The 21,040-nt window shown below is 34.8% G+C and overlaps 1 protein-coding gene across 3 annotated transcripts in view; it reads left to right on the plus strand.

The window, feature by feature from the left end:
- Positions 1-21,040, plus strand: part of DNAJC10 (DnaJ heat shock protein family (Hsp40) member C10) — a 46,955-nt gene that overhangs the window by 14,246 nt on the left and 11,669 nt on the right. For all 3 annotated transcript variants that reach the window (XM_021703292.2, XM_044913347.1, XM_021703293.1), the window contains exons 8-15: positions 349-426; positions 4,459-4,502; positions 5,161-5,298; positions 9,196-9,285; positions 10,014-10,127; positions 11,955-12,069; positions 20,078-20,205; positions 20,491-20,607. In XM_021703292.2, coding sequence (XP_021558967.1) covers positions 349-426; positions 4,459-4,502; positions 5,161-5,298; positions 9,196-9,285; positions 10,014-10,127; positions 11,955-12,069; positions 20,078-20,205; positions 20,491-20,607 — 824 coding nt within the window. The remainder of the gene's footprint in view (positions 1-348; positions 427-4,458; positions 4,503-5,160; positions 5,299-9,195; positions 9,286-10,013; positions 10,128-11,954; positions 12,070-20,077; positions 20,206-20,490; positions 20,608-21,040) is intronic.

Raw genomic sequence — 21,040 nt, forward strand, 5'->3', positions numbered from 1 at the left:
ATTTTATTTATTCATTTGAGACACAGTGATACAGAGAGAGAGAGAGAGCATGAGCAGGGAGAGGGGCAGAGGGAGAGGGAGAAGCAGGCTCCCTGCTGAGGAGGGAGCCCGATGCGGGGCTCGATCCCAGAATGCTGGGATCATGACCTGAGCCGAGGGCAGACGCTTAACCATCTGAGCCACCCAGGCGCCCCGTCACCAATTTCTTTCTTAATGAAATAATGAATTTAGATTTTAGATGATGAAAACAATGGAAAATCAATGTAGGAATTTGATATACTTCAGGAGGATTTTTATGAATTCCTGAATTCCAATAATAATCAGAAATTTGCTTTATTTTCTTTTAAGGAAATTTTGTTAACTCCATACAAACTGCTTTTGCTGCTGGTGTTGGCTGGCTGATCACTTTTTGTTCCAAAGGAGGAGGTAATTTTGTTATTTTGTTATGATGAACAAACCAAGATATTTAATTTTTAGGTGCCAGTCTTTTTTTTTTTTTATTGAGATTTTTTTTTTATTGAAATAACATTATGTAACTTCAGGGTATACAATCTGTTGATACACTTACATATTGCAAAATGATTACCACCATAGCATCAGCTAACACCTCCATCCTGTCATAAATACCTTTTCTTTTTCATGGTAAGAACATTTAAAATCTACTCTCTTAGCAGTTTTCAAGTGTATGATCTAGTATTATTGGTTATTATCACCATGCTGTACATCACATTCCCAGAACTTGTTAATCTTATAACAGGAAGTTTGTACCCTTTGACTAGCTGTCAGTCTTAAGTATGCCACTATAATTGATTATTCAGTACTTCATGCTACAATTTATATTCAATTATAATTTTTTATTTAATGAATACATTTTTTATTAATTTACACATAAGTTATAAAATTATTAATTTGTTAAAAATTCATTTATGACTTTGGTGGACAAGTTTTTCAGCATAATTATTCTCATTATAATTAGTACCTTCAGGTAACCACAGATGTATTTGGCAGTTTGCAAAAATAGTTGCTGACAGATGTAACCCTCCCAAAATAATTTTTTTGGTATTATGGACTTTGTCTCATACTTAACATATCAAAAATGTATACATGTTGCCTTTTAAGATATTTGAAGATGACAGTTTTCCATTTCTAGGAACCTTTCCACGAGTAAATTAATTTGAGAATTCAATACTCTATGGAACCAAACCACAAACTATTAAACTCTGTTCAAACAATGAGATTGGTTAAAAATCAGCCCCCTTATTACAGAATACCCCCAATTCATTAAACATTTTCATATGTTTAATCCCAACATGGGTCTTTAACCCGGACTTTACCTATCAACTTCATGCTGCTGAATTGAGAACGAATTGCCTTACAGCTAAAATCAACCACTCACCCTATCCCATAAGGCCCATCTTAGGAAGGTATTGCCTTCAAGCAAAAATAACCCTTAAATTAGTCTATCATTGAGGGAGTTTGTTTCATTTTGGCCTAATGCACAGATTTCTGTTCACCCACACATTAAGAAAAACTTCTTAACTTTCTGACATTCTTTTACTTTTCACCCCAGGTAGATTGACTTTACCTCTCTTTATAGGCTCTGTGGTACTACAGTTCCCTTGCTTGTAAATCTGTCTCATTGTATCCTAGCATTCCTATTTAAGGATTTTCATGAAAATGGTGAAGAAGTTATTTTAAGATTGTATTGTATTTTAGGAAGGAAAGCTTCCATATTCATTCTATGAGGACAGCATTATCCTGATACCAAAACCAGAAGACGCCACAAAAAAAAAGAGAACTATAGGCCAATATCTCTGATGAACATAGATGCATAGATGCAAAAATCTTCAACAATACATTAAAAAAATCATTTCACCATGATCCAGTGGGATTTAATTCTGGGATGCAGCGGTGGTTCAACATTAGCAGATCAATGTGATACTTTATATCAGCAAAGAAAAGATAAAAACCATATGATTTCAGTAGATGCAGAAAAAGCATTTGACAAAGTACAACATCCATTCATGAACAAAGTAGGTTTAGAAGGAACATACCTCAACATAATAAAGGCCATATACTAACCTACAGCTAACATAATACTCAATGGTGACAAACTAAGGGCTTTTCTCCTAAGATCAGGGCCAAGACAAGACTGTCCACTCTCACCACTTTTATTCAACATAGTACTAGAAGTCCTAGCCACAGCAGTCAGACAAGAAAAAGAAACAAAAGGCATCCAGATCAGTAAGAAAGAAGTAAAACTTTGACTATTTGCAAATGACATGATACTTAGTAAAGAAAACCCTGAAGACTCTACCAAAAACTACTAGCACTGATAAATGAATTCAGTAAAGTTGCAGGATACAAAATCAATATACAGAAACCTGTTGCATGTCTATACCCTAATAATGAAGCAGCAGAAAGAGAAATTAAGAAAATAATCCCACTTAGAATTACACCAAGAGTAGTGAAATACTTAAGAATAAACTTAACCAAAGAGGTGAAAGACCTATACTCTGAAAACCATAAAACATGAAAGAAACAAGACGATACAAACAAATGGAAAGATGTTCCATGCTCATGGATTGGAAGAAAAAATACTGTTAAAATCTCCATGCTATCCAAATCAATCTATAGATTTACTACAATCCCTATCAAAATACCAATAGCATTTTTCACAGAAATAGAATAATCCTAAAATTTGTACAGAACCACAAAAACCCCAAATAGCCAAAGCAACTTTGAAAAAGAACAAAACTGGAGGTATTACAATCCCAGATTTCAAGATATACTACAAAGCTTTAGTAATCAAAAAAGTATGGTACTGGCACAAAAATAGACACACAGATCAATAGAACAGGATAGAGAGCCCCCAAAAAAAGCCATGCCTATATGGTCAATTAATCTACAACAAAGAAGGAAGAATATGCAGTGGGAAAAAGTTCCTTCAACAAATAGTGTTGGGGAAACTGGACCACTTTCTCACACCATACACAAAAATAAAATGAAGTAAGGACCTAAAAGTGAGACCTGAAACCATAAAAATCCTAGAAGAGCGCATAGGCAGTAATTTCTCTGACAACAGCCATAGCAGCATTTTTCTAGATATGTCTCCTGAGGCAAGGAAAACAAAAGCAAAAGTAAACTATTGGGACTACATCAAAATAGAAATCTTCTGCACAGCAAAGGAAACAACAAAACTAAAAGAGAATGTATGGAATGGGAAATATATAAAGAACTTACACAACTCAACACATACAAAAAACAATCCAATTTGCAAATGGGGAGGAGACATGAATAGACATTTCACCAAAGAAGACACACAGATGGCCAACACACATGAAAGATGATGAGTTATGTTGAGCATCTCACACCTCACACCTATCAGAATGACTAAAATCAAAAACACAAGAAACAAGTGTGGGTGAGAATGTGGAGAAAAAGGAACCCTCATGCACTGTTGGTGGGAATGCAAACTGGTGTAGCCACTATGGCAATATGGAGGTTCCTCAAAAAGTTGAAAATAGAATTACCATATAATCCAGTAATTCCTCTACTGGGTAATTACCCAAAGAATATGAAAACACTAGTTCAAAAAGATCTATATCCCTCTGTGTTTATTGCAGCATTATTTATAATATCCAAATTATGGAAGCAGCCCAAATGTCCATCAATAGATGAATGGATAAAGAAGTGGCATATATATGTATATAATGAAATATTCAGCCATAAAAAATGAAATCTTGCCATTGGCAACAATATGGATGGATCTAAAAACTTTTATTCTGAGTGAAATAAGTCAGTCAGAAAAAGACATACCATATGATTTCACACATGGAATTTAAGAAATAGGAAAAAAGAGATAAACCAAGAAATAGACTCTTAGTATAGAGAACACACTAATGGTTACCAGAGTGGTGGGTGGGGGGATGGGTGAAAAAAGTAATGGAGATTAAAGAGTACACTTGCTATGATGAGCACTATATAGAATTATTGAATCCCTGTACTGTACACCTGAAACTAACACTGTATGTTAACTACTGGAATTAAAATTAAGTAAAAGACTGTGTTGTATTTTAAATTTAAAGATTCTTTATATACTTTTATCAGAGCCATTACATTTTATTTCTCCAAAATCATGAGATCTCTTGGATCAAGGGGATTGTTGATAGGAGCAGAGATTTGAGAGGAAGATCCTAAAGAGATTCCCTTTAGCTAGAAATCCTGGGAAACTAGCGAGAAAATGGGAAAATGTGTGCATGCATGCGTGCGTACATGTGTGTTTGCGTGTGTGGAATGAGATTTTGGCCTCAGTATCTACCTAGTGTATGTGTCACTATTTACCAGTGGAGTCCAGTCAGTTGCCTTAGAGTCAACATGGTAGTTTGGGGGGGAAGGCAAATGAAAGTACAGACTTAATAAAGCTAAAGTTATGTCATAATTTTTTTTCCTCTCTAGATTGTTTGACTTCACAGACACGACTCAGGCTCAGTGGCATGTTGGTAAGCATCAATTATTTTGTAAAGCCATATGGCCATGTTAAGAAAGACATTTAAGAATTGATTCTAAATATTTCTTTGTAGTTCTTAAACAATTCACTTATTTGTAAGGTTTTTTTTTTTTTGATAAATATATTCATAGCTATAAAACTTTTTTCCTAACTAATTAGAATTTTGACATATGGTGCTTTCATTGTTGTTCACTTCTAAATATCCTGTAATATAATTATGAATTCTTCTTTAATCAAAGAGGTACATATTAGTGTTGGTGTTACCTCCAAACTTTATTTCTTACTGTTTTTGTTTTGTTGTTATTTTGTTGTATATTTAGCTCTCATCATACTAAGGTTGGGGAATATAATCTGTATGTTGTTGATACTTTAACACTCATTGGAGCTCCCTTTGCTGCCTGGGAGTTTATCAGTTATGAAAATCGTGAAAGATCTATGTGTGCTCAAAAATATGTTTTCTGCATATATTAGGTAAAATTTTTATATCTATTAGACCAATTTTATCTGCATCATTTATTTTTTGTGTAAACTTTTTAAAAAACATTTTAAATTTACAGTAGAAAAGTTGGGGGTTTCTAAATAAAGCTAAATTCCTTTAACTTTCTCTTTTACTCAACACATGACCTGTTTTTTGTTTCTTTCCACTATAGGATGGTCTTGTTAATGTAGGATGGATGGACTGTGCCACCCAGGACAACCTTTGTAAAAGTTTGGATATTACAACAAGTACTACTGCCTATTTTCCTCCTGGAGCCACCTTAAGTAACAAAGAGAAAAGCAGTGTTTTGGTATGAGTTACTAATTTCTTTATATATATCTGAATACATACATTCAAACATAATACATCATTTTATAAACAGTGAACAAGGAAATGAATCCATTTACAATAAACATGTTATTATTTAGAACAAGTATTTAATTTTGGGGATTCTGTTTAATGGTAAGATCTGCTTGTAAGGATTATTTTATAATGGTAGAAACTATTACCCTTTACAACCCAGAAGTATGGGAAACATTCTTAGGTTATATGAATTTTCATTGGTTTCCATTTATGTGTATATTTTCTAATGTTAAAATGTAGATCATTAGTACATTTGGCTGGGACTCAGTATTTGTTTTTTTAAACCACCCTGTTAGATTCTGGTTATAAACTCAGTTTGGAAATCTACTGTATGGTTCATCTCCCTAATTTTGTGAATGAGGAGACTGAGGTTCAAGCTAGTTATCAAGGAGCTAAGATAAATAATGGGATATTGAATAGGTTCCTAGAAAACCTCAAAAGAAAATAATAAAAGACAAACTTTCATTAGTTTTTATTTCTGTATTTTAATTCTGCTTTCTTGATGTTGACAAAGATAACACATACTCATTATAGAAATTCATACATGGGTATAGAAATGTATAAAGACAGATGCAAAATTCTTCTAAATCCAAATCACCCACAAATGAGCACCATCAAATCTTGGTAAATACTCTTCCAGATCTCTACTTACATATACGTGCAATTATGACTTCATGCTGACAGCGCTCCACTTCTGTCTTTGGCCTGGACCTCTGACCTCCACTCCAGACATACATATTCTGCTGCCTATTCAACATCTCCCCTGGGATATTAACTGATTTTTCAAACTTAGATCTCCGTAACTATACCGCTGATATTCTCCCATAGATCTGCTCTGCCCACAGTTTTCTCTATCTCAGTTGATAAAAAAATCCATCCTTTATCATTCAGGTCAAATACCTTAGAGTCATTGTTGACTCTTCTTTTTCTTATATTCTATAACTTACGTTGGGAGAATCTGTGGCTCTGTCATTAAAATCTTTCTAAAATCCACTTCTACTGCTACTAGAGCATTTATCACCTTATAATATACACTAATATATTATCTTTGTATTTTTATTTTTCTCCCACAATGCATTTTTAAGTTTGAATATTTTTTACTGTTATATCTCAAATCCCTAGAAGATTATCTGGCACAGAAGTGGACACTATATATAGTGCCTATGTATATTATATACTATCTGCTAGAGCTAAACATACACATAAATAGATAAATCAACAATCCCTAAGTAACAATCCATTCACTAAATGTGACATACTTAGTTACTTAATCAGTCCTCCTTGGTATTTAACTCACCTACTTTTTCATGATTATAAGTAATGTTGTAATGGACAATGTTGTTTGTTCATTTTTGTGCACTTCTTTAGTTACCTGTTTAGATGAAAGAGCTATGGCAGTTTTAATTTCAGTTTGTTTTGCCAGATTGCCCCTATAGAAAATTTCTGTTTATATTGTCCCACAGTTCATGAGCATGCCTGTTCCCTTAATAGAAGTTCTTGTCTTCAGTACTACAGTCTCATATTTTAGTGAGATCTTTCTGCTTTTTGATATAAAACCGCAAACTCAGATGCAATCTTAGGAGACATAAATGAGTAATACTGGAAGTGTAATTACAGGGAGTGATGAATTAAATGGTCCTTGTCGCTTCTAAAAGCATTCAAGTTTTTAGAAAAGTAAGACATCTGTTGGTCTCCTCAAACTGAATTGGGTGAGAAAAGGTACGGTCTAATATAAACATCTTGGTTATCTCTGAAAGTCCGTTCCATTTTCGCTGTTGGCAAATCGTGCCTTGTTTATTTCAGTGGCAGTTTTTTCTGCTTAATGGTTTGTTTTGTTGGAATGTGAGTTCATTTATTTGTATGTCATATGTAGTTTATGTCTTCCTTAAACGCTCTCTTTCCCAGGTAAATTCCAGTTGTAATACTTGACATCCATTTGAGAAGATCCATCTCTTCGCTCTTTCCTAGTCAGTATATTCAGCAAACATTTATTTACCAAGCCCTTACTGTGGACAGAATTGTACTGGGTAATTGGGAAGAAAAGTAGATAAAAGTCCACATAGTATAGTGAATCATTATAGTATAGTGAATCATTACAGTGTGGTCCCATTGTTTTGGGATGTATTATTTACAACAGCATTTTACACCATTCATATCCTAATGTTATTCTAAAACCCAGTATACTATCAAGGGTAATTTTGTGGTTATCCGCCCAAAAAAAAAAAAAAAAGTACCCAGTATTTTTTTTTTGTATTCCATCGATAATGAAAAAATTTCAATCTGTAATAAACTGATTCATTGTGAAGTGACTGTAATATAGTGGAGTTATATTAAATTGTTAAAACGCTGTCTCCCCAAACACATATTGGGAGGTAATCCCCCAAAAGGTATGTAACTTTGCATTAGGTATAAAGAAAACTCTGGGTGCTATAATTAGGTTATTTTGAGGCAGAGAGTTATTGTCCCAGCTGATTTAGTATGTTCTATAATTGAGAAATGTTCACCACATTACACCTTTTAAAAGTGATTTACATGTACATTTTATAGGGGACACGTTCTGTGTATAAAGAATAACTTTAAGAGGAAGGGAGGGAGGAAGGAAGAAATTCAGAGGTTAGACAGTATCCTTTGTAAGTGTAACTACTCTTACTTACTTTTACTCTATGACAAACAGGTTTATAATGAGGTTCTACCACTAGAACCGGAGTAAATAATCAGGAGTATTTAATAAAATCTTTCTAATAAATGTGGCTGATGTCAATGACCTGTAGTACTATGGCATGTAGTACTTTGGGCCTTTTAAGCCCTTTGGTAACAGAAAATATTTCATATAGATCTTTAACAATATGCTAAAGATTTAAGAAAAAAGAACAAAAACAACTTTTAAGAATAGAAACTTAAGAAAAACCGTTTTCTATTCTTACGTTATACCCATTGTTTCTCTCCATTTGGTTATTCTCATGTTGGGCACAGTTAAGCTCTGAATACCATGGAAGTTGCTATAAGTTTTTAATGGAGTTTCAGGCCTTTCAAGTAATACTGAATGATCAGGCATAGGTGGTTCATAATTAAACTCTGTTTTGTCAACCCCCAAATACATTTTCCTGATGTGACCATTACTTTATTCTTTGTTGTTAACAGCTGCTTCTTTGAGAATTACATGAGCAGGGAGAGTGAGAAAAATATGCTAAAGATAAAATATGGACAGAAATAAAGGAAATTTGTTAGAAAGGAGATGTGCCTTTTTCACTTTTGTGTTTTAAACCTTTAAGATAAGGTCTTTATCAGGATATTTAACTCTGCCAAACCCCTAGGTGCTTAGGTTTTTGGACTCTTATTTCTGAAAACCTCTATAATAAAGAGTATTCCAATTTTCCAGTTATAAGTTCTGAATTCCTACTAGTTATTGGTTAGGGTATGCAGTGTCTTGGGTCATCAAATAGTCTAGTGTTTTAATTAATAATTCTTTTAAAAGTTTGTAAAGCATTGGCATCCTGCAAAACATGATGAGCATTAAAGTTGCTCTGAACATAATACAGTTTTTTCCCCAATAATTCAGAGGTTACTCCAGGTTATTGTGAGGATTATTATAGAATGCACACCACAATTAAAAGAAAATTCCAGATAATGGAATTTTAATTTTACATCAATATTTTTAAGAAACAGCCCTGTTACACAATTTTTTATTAATTGCCAAAATATACTTTTTAAAAAAACATTTAGAATAAATAGCTCAAAAACTATTTTTAACTTTTGTGATTTTTTCTTAAGAGAGTTCTATGGAAAAAAGACACAAATAAATGGATGTTGATTAAAAGATTACAATATGATTCTCTTATTTTAGTTCCTTAATTCATTGGATGCTAAAGAAATATATTTGGAAATAATGCATAATCTTCCAGATTTTGAACTACTTTCGGCAAACACACTAGAGGTAATATTTCTGTTAATAATAAATGGTAATGTTGGTAACATTTCAAGTCTTAACATTTTAAAATCAGCATTTGTTTTATTCATCACTAGAAAGCAGTTTCAGAGGATTTTATATATTAATGTATATATGTTAGCTATTCTAGGTTAAACTCTAATTGCTGGAGTTGCAACTTTAGGGTGGGTCTGGAGTTCAAGACAACATAACCAGTCCTGAATGGGGGCCTCAGTGGGAGTGTCAAAAAAGCCAAGATTTTGATCACAAAGCAGCTTTCGATCTTATGTGGAATTTTATGTTCTTGCTTACAGAACTATTTATATAGTTCACTGAGAACTAAGAAGCAGCTTTAGAAATACTCAGTTTGTAGTAAAATCATTTTTTTTTCTACTCAGTGATCCCAGAGCTAAGTCTGTATCCCTACCCAACTCTGCTAAACCTGAAAAAGCTTACTTCTCTACCCCCAACTTTTTAGCTATATATCATTAAAACTATGTATTTTTTTGGAACAGTTGTCTGCTTTTAGATTTTATAATTTAGTGATTTTTAGCCTTTAATATAGGATTGATTTACATAGCATTATTCCAAAGAAATACAAAATATAAGCATAAATGGGTCTGAATTTTACACAGTATTTTGAAGTAATGGGTATGGTGGCTAAAATTAAGTCAAAGAAATAAAGAATAGAACCCTTAGAATTTCTTGATTCTGACATTATTTTTATCACTTCTAAGGATCGGTTGGCTCATCATCGGTGGCTCATATTTTTTAATTTTGGAAAACATGAAAATTCCAATGATCCTGAGTTGAAGAAACTAAAAACTCTACTTAAAAATGAACATATTCAAGTAAGAAAAATGCATTCTGCCTAGCCTTCTGCTAGTGTGCTTTCTTATTAATTTAATATATAAAATTATATTTTAGGTAACATAAAAATGCTTATTTGAAATTCTAGGTTAAGAAACCCCTAAGTGCTTTTGTTCTTCTGTTGTGATTTTGTTTTCCTATTAAAAATCTACAGTGATATCTGAAAACAGTTAACTTTCATTTCTCTTTAGTAGATGCCATCTGATATATCTGTATCAGACAGTTTTCTAGAATGACATACCATAGAAAAATATCTTTCCCTTTTTAAAATTCTTATTATGTAAATAATTTGTACTCATAGTTTAAAAATTAGGATATATAAATAAGCACAAAAACAAATTAAAATACTTAATATTTTCACCACTGTTAATAGCCCTACTATAAATTTACTATAAATTTACTGTGTAATTTTTCAAACTTTTTTTGCATATGTTTTAGTATGTGGGCATAGGGATATGTGTGTACATAAATGCATATTGTAATGGCCATTATAACAGACATACCTATAACTTTATTTATGAACTTTTTTAATAAAAATGGATTCACTATAGGGGCGCCTGGGTGGTGCAGTCGGTTAAGTGTCCGACTCTTGGTTTCGGCTCAGGTCTTGGATCATGAGATTGAGCCCCATGTCCGGCTCTGCCCTTAGTGTGAAGTCTGAGTTGCTCTTGCCCTCTCCCTCTGCCCCTCTCCCCGCTCTTGCTCTCGCCCTCTCTCTCTCTTTCTATCTCTATCTCTCTCTCTCCCCCTAAAATAAATCCTCCACACCTGTGCCAGCCATGGTATTACCAATTTTTTAATAACCATTCTAATAAGCTAAAAGTGATATGTTAATAATATTCATTTTCACTTATTTGCTTCCTAGTGGGGTTGAAAAAGTTTTTTTGTGATTATTAAATCATGATTTTTCTCTATTTTCTGTCTCTGGCCCATTTTCTCTCTTCTGATAGGATATTTATCTTTTATTTCTTAGTGGATCCTCTGAAATCCTCAGATATTTGTTCTTGGTTTATTATTTCCCTCTTAGTATTCTTTATGCTGTTTCCCTTACAGTGTATGAAATTGTCAGGCTTTGCTTTATTATTTCTGCTTTTAGGGTCTGAAAACGTTTTCTCTCTCCCCCATTCCAAGCTTATATAAATATTCCCTATATTTTTAGAAGAGTGGATTTCTTGAACTTTTTTTAAAGATTTTATTTACTTATTTGAGAGAGAGCACAGCAGGGGGAGCAACAGGCCCTCTGTGGAGCAGGGAGCCCAATGAGGGGCTCGATCCCAAGACCTTGGAATCATGACCTGAGCTGAAGGCAGACGCTTAACTGCCTGAGCCACCCAGGCGCCCGAAAGAGTGGATTTCTTTTTTTTTTTTAAAGATTTTATTTATTTATTTGAGACAGAGAGAATGAGAGAGAGAGCACATGAGAGGGGGGAGGGTCAGAGGGAGAAGCAGGCTCCCTGCCAAGCAGGGAGCCCGATGCGGGACTCGATCCAGGGATTCCAGGATCATGACCTGAGCCGAAGGCAGTCGCTTAACCAACTGAGCCACCCAGGCGCCCAAGAGTGGATTTCTTAAACAACTTCCTATTTTCTGGAAAATTTTCTCAGGTTTTTGAACTTTCTAAAAGGCTTTTTTTTTTTTCCTTAACTAAAATTGAGTTTCAGTGTTAAATGTAAATTAATTATTTCTATCTTTTATTTTCATGGCCAGTTAATTTCTGTTTAGAAACTATTAGAGCAATGTCATTCCTTTATGAATATTTAAAAAAATGAATGCATATGATTTTGTTTTCATCAATTTGAATTCTCTAGGTTGGTAAGTTTGACTGTTCCTCTGCACCAGACATCTGTAGTAATCTGTATGTGTTTCAGCCATGTCTAGCAGTATTTAAAGGACAAGGAACCAAAGAATATGAAATCCATCATGGTAAGAAGGGAGAAAATGATAAAGATATATATTTATTTTCAAATAGCAGTTTTTCAAATGTACTTTTTACCTTGCTTTTTTAAATTCTTTAATTGACATGTAGTTGACACACTGTGTTATATTAGTTTCAGGTGTAAAGTAGTGATTCCACAACTCTGTATGTTATGCTGTGCTCATACAGGTGTAGTTAGCATCGATCACAGTACCATTGACTATATTCCTGTGCTGTACCTTTCATCTCCATGACTTATTCATTCCATAGCTGGAAGCCTGTAACTCCCATGCCATTTCACCCATTTTGCCCATCCTGCCATCTCTCTCCCCTAAGTAACCACCAGTTCTCTGTATTTATGAGTCTGTTTCTAATTTGTTTTTTAGATTCCACATATAAGTGAAATCATATGATATCAGACTTATTTCACTTAGCATCATATATTCTAGGTCCATCCATATTGTCACAAATGGCAAGATTTTACTCTCTTTCATGGCTGAGTAACAATACTCCATTTGTGTGTATGTGTATGTCTGTGTACATACGCACATCTTCTTTATCCCTCTATCAGTGGACACTTGTGTTGCTTCCATATCTTGGCTGTTGTAAATTAATGCTGCAATAAACACGGGGTGCATATATCTTTTTAAATTAGTGTTTTTGTTTTCTTTGGGTAAATACTCAATAGTGGAATTACTGGATTGTATGGCATTTTTAATTTTTTGAAGAACCTCTCTACTGTTTTCCACAGTGGCTACACCAATTTATATTACCATCAACAGTACATGAGGGTTCTTTTTTTGTATATCGTTGCCAACTCTGGCTATTTGTCTTTTTGTTATTAGGTGTTCTGATAGGTATAAGGTGATATCTCATTGTGGTTTTGATTTGCTTTTCCCTGATGATATTAGATATATCATTTGAGGGGCACCTGGGTGTCTCAGTAACTTAAGTGTCCAACTCTTAATTTCAACTCAGGTCATGATCTCAGGGTCGTGAGATCAAGCCCTGGGTTGGGCTCTGCGCTGAGCATGGAGCCTGCTTAAAATTCTCTCTCCCTCTCGGGGCACCTAGGTGGCTCAGTTGGTTGGGCGTCTGACTCCTGGTTTTGGCTTAGGTCATGATCTCATAGGTTGTGAGATTGAGTCCCTCGTTGGGCTCCATGCTCAGCGGGGAGTCTGCTTGAAGATTTTCTCCCTTTGCCCCTCCCCCCACTTGCTCAGTGCTCACGCACTCTCTCTCTCTCTAAAATAAATAAATCTGGGGCGCCTGGGTGGCTCAGTTGGTTAAGCCTCTGCCTTTGGCTCAGGTCATGATCCCAGGGTCCTGGGATTGAGTTCCGCATCAGGCTCCTTGCTCAGCAGGGAGCCTGTTTCTCCCTCTGCCTGCCCCTTTCCCCTGCTTGTGTGCTCACTCTCTCTCTCTCTCTCTGACAAATAAATAAAAATTTTAAAAATAAATAAGTAAAACAAATCTAAAAAAAAAAAGGATACTCTTTCCCTCTCCCTCAGCCCCTAACCCCCCATCTCGCATGCACTCTCTTTATCCCTATATATAAAGTTTAAAAAAAAAAAAAATGTATCATTTGAAAATCACTTCTCCCATTCAGTAGGTTGCCTTTTCTTTTTGTTGATTGTTTCCTTCACTGTGCAAAATTTTTTTATTTTGATGTAGTCCTGATAGTTTATTTTTGCTTTTGTTTCCCTTGCCTGAGGAGACAGGTCTAGAAAAATTGTTACTAAGGCCAATGTCAGAGATTACTGCCTATATTTTCTTATAGGACTTCTTTGGTTTCAGGTTTCACGTTTAGGTCTTTGATACCTTTTGAGTTTATTTTTGTGTATGGTGTAAGAAAGTGGTTGAATTTCATTCTTCCGCATGTAGCTGACCAGTTTTCCTAGCACCATTTACTGAGGAGACTCTCTTTTCCCCATTGTATAATCTTGCCTCCTTTGTCAAAGATTAATTAGACCATGTAAGCATGGGTTTATTTCTGGGGTCTCTATTCTGTCCCATTGACTGAAGTGTCTGTTTTTATGCCATACCATGCTGTTGTGTTTACTATAGCTTTGTCCTGTATCTTGAAGTCAGGGAGCATGATATCTAGATTTGTTCTTCTTTTTCAAGATCACTTTGGCTATTTGGGGTCTTTTGTGGTTCTTTTTACTTTGTTTTATATAAATATACTTACTGTAAATAACTTTGCTTTTATTAGTAAATAGGTTTCTTTTGGAGAAAGATTTTTTGAGTTATATTTAGTTATTTTATTCTCTTTTCTTTTTAAAATAACTTTTTTCTGCTATTTTGATGAGTGTTTCAGCAAGAATGCTAGTGACATGTCAGGTTAGTGCAAAATTTAGGGGTCTTATTAATAAAAGTAAGCAACACCTATAGTTTCCATTTCCAGTGTACCAAAGTAGTATCTTAGCCATGGGCGTTTTCCAGATTTTTCCCCCACTAGACTATTAAATTTTTTTTTTTAAGATTTTATTTATTTATTTGACAGAAAGAGACACAGTGAGAGAGGGAACACAAGCAGGGGGAGTGGGAGAGGGAGAAGCAGGCTTCCCGCCTAGCAGGTAGCCCAATGTGGGGCTCGATCGCAGGATCCTGGGATCATGACCTGAGCCGAAGGCAGACGCTTAATGACTGAGCCACCCAGGCGCCCCTAGACTATTAAATATTTCTATCTTATCTCTCTTGAATTTATAATTACATTTTTACATTTCAGCTTGTGATGGGACTTTAGCTCTGCATTCATGTAAGTACAGTTGCAGTTATGAGGATTTGGGATACCTCATAGTCCCTGTCCTGAAAAAGGTCAAATGTAGCAAAAGAAACACACCAACTACTAACTATAACACAGCTAAGTGAGTAACAGATATTGACTGATGTTATGTGCTTAGGAATGCAAAGTTCTCTCGAGACATTTAAAATATCAGGGCGCCTGGGTGGCTCAGTTGGTTAAGTGTCTGCCTTCAGCTCGGGTCGTGATCCCGGGATCCTGGGATCAAGTCCCTCATCGGGCTCCCTGCTCAGCGGGGAGTCTGCTTCTCCCTCTGCCTCTCTCTCTGTCTCTCATGAATAAATAAATAAAATCTTTAAAAAAATTTTTTTGAGTATCATTTGGTGGGGTTGATAGAAGGAGATCATAAGACAATGTGAAAAACATTGTAATGGCCAGTATGTATAAATTATAAGATCAAATAAAGAGACTTATATGTAGTTTAGATCCAGAGATGATATTTGAATTGAGATAACATTTGAATGCTCAGTTTCTCAAAGCGAATAGAGAAAAGCAAGAAGTGAGGCTAAGCTGAAGAAATTATGTGAGCAGAGTCTTGGCAAGATGAACCTAACAGTAACTCCTGTTTATTTAGTACTTTCTACAATTCAGATGTTTTTCTAAAGTCTTCACTACATTTCCCTTTCTGTTTTTATCTTCACAACAGCCCACCAAGGGAGAAAACAGTGGCTCAGGATAACTATTTGCCTATGATCAACAACTAGTAACTAGTCAAGGTAGATTTTTGTATCCAAACAGGTCTGACTCCAAAGCCTAGGATTATAGCAGCACTATACTGTCTCCTGAAAGTGCTAAAAATGACCACGTTTTAATAATGGAGTTCTGTTCTTTTTTATCTCTGAAATAATTCAGATTCCCCTCCCTCTGTGTTTGCTGCTTTATTTCCAGTTCATCATCTCCTTCATTTACTCTATTATCCTTTGGTAAAATTGACAGTCTCACGTCACTTTTCTGCCTTGACTTTGCTGATTTCTTTAAGTATTTTTAAATTTTTTTCATTGAAGTAGAATTGGAATACAGTATTAGTTTCAGGTATGTTATATAATAATTCCCTTTTATATATACATTGATCAGATCAGAATGATCTGATCAGTGTATATATACAGATCACCATGATCACCATGATGTTTAGTTACCGTCTGTCATCATATCAAGTTGTTACATTATTAGTAACTCTGTTCCCTGTGCTCTACTTTACACCCCTGTGACTTATTTGTAACTGGAAGTTTGTACCTCTTAATCCCCTTGTTTCACCCTTCCTCCCACCTCCCTCTCCTCTGGCAATCACCAGTTTGTTCTCTGTATTTATGAGTCTGTTCTATTTTGTTTTGCTTCTTCATTTTGTTTTTTAGATATTGGTAAGACAGATGTCCAAGAGTTTTCTGCCTGTGTTTTCTTTTAGGAGTCATGGTTTCAGGTCTTATATTTAGGTCTGTAATATATTTTGAATTGATTTTTGTATATGGTACAAGAAAGTGGTCCAGTTTCATTCTTTTGCATGTAGCTCTAGTTTTCCCAGTACCATTTACTGAAGAGACTGTCTTTTCCCCATTGTATGTTCTTACCTCCTTTGTCACAGATTGACGATATAAGTATGGGTTTATTTCTCTCTATTCTGGCTCTCTATTCTGTTCCATTGATCTGTGTGTCTGTTTTTGTGCCAATACTATGTGTTTTGATTATTATAGCTTTATGGTGTATCTTGAAATCAGGGAGCACAATACCTCTGGCTTTGTTCTCTTTTTTCATGGTTGCTTTGATTCTTCATGGTCTTTTGTGGTTCCATACAAATTTTAAGATAATTTGTTCTAACTCTGTAAAAAAAAAAATGCCATTGATGTTTTCATAGGGATCGCATTGAATATGTAGATTTTTAGAGATCATATAGACATTTTAATAACATTAATCCTTCAGTCTATGAAGACTGTATCTTTCTATTTATTTGTGTCCTCTTCAGTTTCTTCAACAATGTCTTGTAGTTTTTGGAGTACAGGTCTTTTATCTCCTTGGTTACATTTATTCCTAAGTGTTTTATCCTTTTTGATGCAATTCTAAATGGGATTGTTTTCATAATTTCTCTGATAGTTTGATATTATAGAAATAGCACAGACTGAGGAACCTGGGTGGCTCAGTCGGTTAAGTGTCCAGCTCTTGGGGCGCCTGGGTGGCTCAGTTGGTTAAGCATCTTTTGATTTCAGCTCAGGTCATGATCTCAGGGTTGTGAGATTGAGCCCCACACCACGCTCAACGCTGGGTGTGGAGCCTGCTTAAGATTCTCCCTCTCCCTTTCCCTCTGCCCCTCCCTGCCCTCAAAAAAAAAAAAGAACACAGATTTTGGTATATTAATTTTGTATCCTGTTACTTTACTGAGTTGATTTGTTCTATTAGTTTTTGAGTAGAGAGTCATTTATTTCTGCTCTGATTTTTATTTTTTCCTTCTATTAACTTGGGACTTTATTTCTTCTTTTTCTAGTTCCTTTAAGATGTAAGGTTAGATTGAGATTTGTTTCCTGAGGTAGGCCTATATCTCTATAAACTTGCCTCTTATTTTTTTTTTTAAAGATTTTATTTATTTATTTATTTGAGAGAGTGAGGGAGCGAGAGAGAGAACACGAGTGGGGGCAGAGGCAGAGGGAGAAGCAGACTCCCCACTGAGCAGGGAGCCAGATGCTGAGCTCAGTTGGGGTGATGAGCTGAAGGCAGACACTTAACCCACTGAGCCACCCAGGTGCCCCTAAACTTGCCTCTTAAAACTGCTTTTGGTGGGTCCCATAGATTTTGGAACATTGTGTTTGATTTTTATTTGTCATAAGGTATTTTTTTTGTTTTCTTTCATTTCTTCATCAACTCATTGATTGTTAGGAACATGTTTAGCTTTGATGTGTTTGTGTTTTTTTCCCAGTTTTGTTTTAGTTTCTAGTTTTATACTATTGGGTCAGAAAAAAATGCTTGGTATGATTTCAGTCTTCTTAAATTTATTGAGACTTGTTTTGTGGCCTAACATGATTATCTTGGAGAGTGTTCCATGTGCCCCAGAATACATGAAGAACATGTATTCTGTTTTTGAAAAGAATGTTCTGTATATATCTATTAAGTCAAACTGGTCTAATATGTCCTTGAAGGTTACTGTTTTGTTGATTTTCTGTCTGGATGATCTGTCATCCATTGATGTATGTGAGGTGTTATTGTATTACTGTCACTTTCTCCCATTATGTCAGTTAATACTTGCTCTACATATTAGGTGCTCCTATGTTGATATTTATAGATTTGTATAATTATTTCCTCTTGTTGAATTGATCCCTTTATCATTATGTAATGTCCTTCTTTGTCTCTTATTACAGTCTTTGTTGTAAAGTCTGTTTTGTCTAAGTATTGCTAGTCTATTTTTCTTTTTGTTTCCATTTGCATGGAATATCTTTTATCATCCCTTCACTTTGTCTGTGTATGTCCTTAACATCTGAAGTGATAGAGGTAGCCTACAGAGGGGGTTTGGTTTTATTTGCTTTTGTTACCCTTTCAGCTACCCTCTGTCTTTTGTTTGGAGCATTTGGTCCATTTACACTTAAAAGTACTTACTGATGATAGGTATGTATTGCCATTTTCTTCATTATTTTCTGGTTTTGTAGTTCCTCTCTGTTCTTCTCTTGTGATTTGACGACTTTGTTTAGTGTTATATTTGGATTTCTTTCTCTTTATTTTTTGTGCATCTGTTGTAGGTTTTTGGTTACCATTAGGCTCATATATAACAACCTATGTATATAGTAGTCTTTTCAGTTGAGTGTCACTTAGGTTTGAATGCATCTTAAAAGCACTGTGTTTTACTCTCCTGCTGACTTTTTTTGGCATCCTATTTTACATCTTTTTGTGTATCCCATAACTAATTATTGTAGATACAGATTTTACTACTTTTCTCTTTAACCTTCATACTAGCCTTATAAGTGATGGATCCACTACATTTTCTACATGTTTACCAATGTTTGCCATTACCAGTGATTTTTTTTTTCTTTCATAACTTTCTTCTAACTATGGCCTTTTCTGCTTAAAGAAGTCTCTATAACATTTAAGGCTGGTTTAGTGGTGATGAACTCCTTTAACTTTTGTTTGCCTGGGAAACCATCTCTCCTTCAATTCTGAATGAGAACTGTGAATATATCCTGCCACCCTCTTCTGGCCTGCTATGTTTCTGCTGAAAAACCAGCTTATAATCATATGGGGGTGCCCTTGTGTGTAACTAGTTGGCACGGCTCTTGCTGCTTTTTCAGATTTTCTCTTTTCTCTTTAGTTCAGACATTTTAAAAATGTGTCTGGGTGTGAATTTACTTGAGTTCTTGTTTGGTCTTCTCTGTGCTTCCTAAATCTGTGGGTCTGCTTCCTTCCCCTGGTAGGGAAGGTTTTCAGCTCTGATTTCCTCAAAGTTTTCTGCCTTTTATTCTCTTTCTTCTCCTTCTGAACCTCCTGTAATGTCAATATTAGGACACTTGATGATGTCCTAGAGGCCCTTTAACCTAACCTATGCTCATTTTTTATTCTCTTTTCTTTTTGCTGTTCCACCTGGGGGATTTCCTCAACTCTGGCTTCCAGATCCATCTGGTCCGTTATGCTGCTTCTAATCTGCTGTTGATTCCCTCTAGTGTGTTTTTAGTGTCAGTTATTGTGTTCTTTGGCTCTGACTCATTTTTTAGATATTTTATTTCTTTATTCCTTAATTCTTTTAAGTTCTCACTATGTTGATCCACCTAGTGGGTGACTATGCCATTGCCAAGATAGGGAAGGTGAGAAAAGGAGCAAGTTCGGGGGGAAATAGCTCAACTTCAATTTTAATATATTTGAAGTGTTTGTATGACATCCATGTGAGTATTTTTGGGCAGTTGGTAATACAGGTTTTGAATTCATAAGGGAAGTTGAGTTTGAAGAAATAGATTTAGTAGTTGGGCCAAGGTAGTAGTTCAAGTAAGCGTAAAGAACACAAATACTGCAAAAAAGTGGTTACTCTGCCTCTAAGGATGAAGGAGCATTGCAAAGAAAGGTGCTCCTGGCAGAGCAAACCTATTTATCTATAGTATACAGAACACTAGACCCTCACCGAAATCAGTGTGTTCAATAAGTTTGTCTTCATTTCTTTAATATCTGAAGTATAAAAACTTTGAAATGTTTCTATGGATAGAAAGGCAGAATGTGGATTTTAATTTTTCTTTTATTCAATTTCAAAGGAAAGAAGATTCTGTATGATATACTTGCCTTTGCCAAAGAAAGTGTTAATTCTCATGTTACCACACTTGGACCTCAAAATTTTCCTGCCAATGACAAGGAACCATGGCTTGTTGATTTTTTTGCCCCAGTAAGTAAGTTTTATCTGTCAAATTTCAGTGTTGTCACATTTTCTCTTACCATGGCAAAAAGACATTTTCTAGATAGTCTTGAACCATGAGTACCAAAATTGTGTTACTGAATTTTGGCCCCTATCACATATTGCTTCTAGGAGAGTGGGGATGTACTTGCCCCTCCAAGAATTAAATAGACACACAAACACACGCATAAGATTTGTCCCTAAGTATGGTTTATCTTACTTAGTATATTTTTGTTTCATTTAGCTCAGTGCTTGTGAATATTTTTTCTTTCATAGTGGTGCCCACCGTGTCGAGCTTTATTGCCAGAGTTACGAAAAGCATCAAAACATCTTTACGGTCAGCTTAAGTTTGGTACACTAGATTGTACAGTTCACGAGGGACTCTGTAACATGGTATGTATAAAATACTTGTTCTAATTAATACTTCTGACAAAGGTCTCTATTTCAGATGTACATCTGTGTTTAGAGTAGTAAATTATTTAATCAAATAATTTCAACAAATATTTCAAAAAATGATATAAAATTATGATTGAATTAAAACATGAATAGACAACATAAATAGTTGAATATAAACATGGTCTTATCAAACTTGGGAAAATATTTTGTTTGCTTGATAAAATACATGATTTTTCCATTATTTAAAATCTTTATAATTTTTGACTCAATATTACCTTTTGGCAGTCTGTAGTTTGAGTCTCAGGTTTTCCTCATAATTGTCTTCCGAGTATAGTTAGTAGATGGAAATTTTAAAAATGAACAAGTTTTTTTCAACCTTTGTTTACATAAAAATATTTTCTTAGGTTAATTCATAAAATATTCATTCTTC

This window comes from Neomonachus schauinslandi, chromosome 3 (assembly GCF_002201575.2).
Source record: "Neomonachus schauinslandi chromosome 3, ASM220157v2, whole genome shotgun sequence".
NCBI classification, from domain to species: domain Eukaryota; kingdom Metazoa; phylum Chordata; class Mammalia; order Carnivora; family Phocidae; genus Neomonachus; species Neomonachus schauinslandi.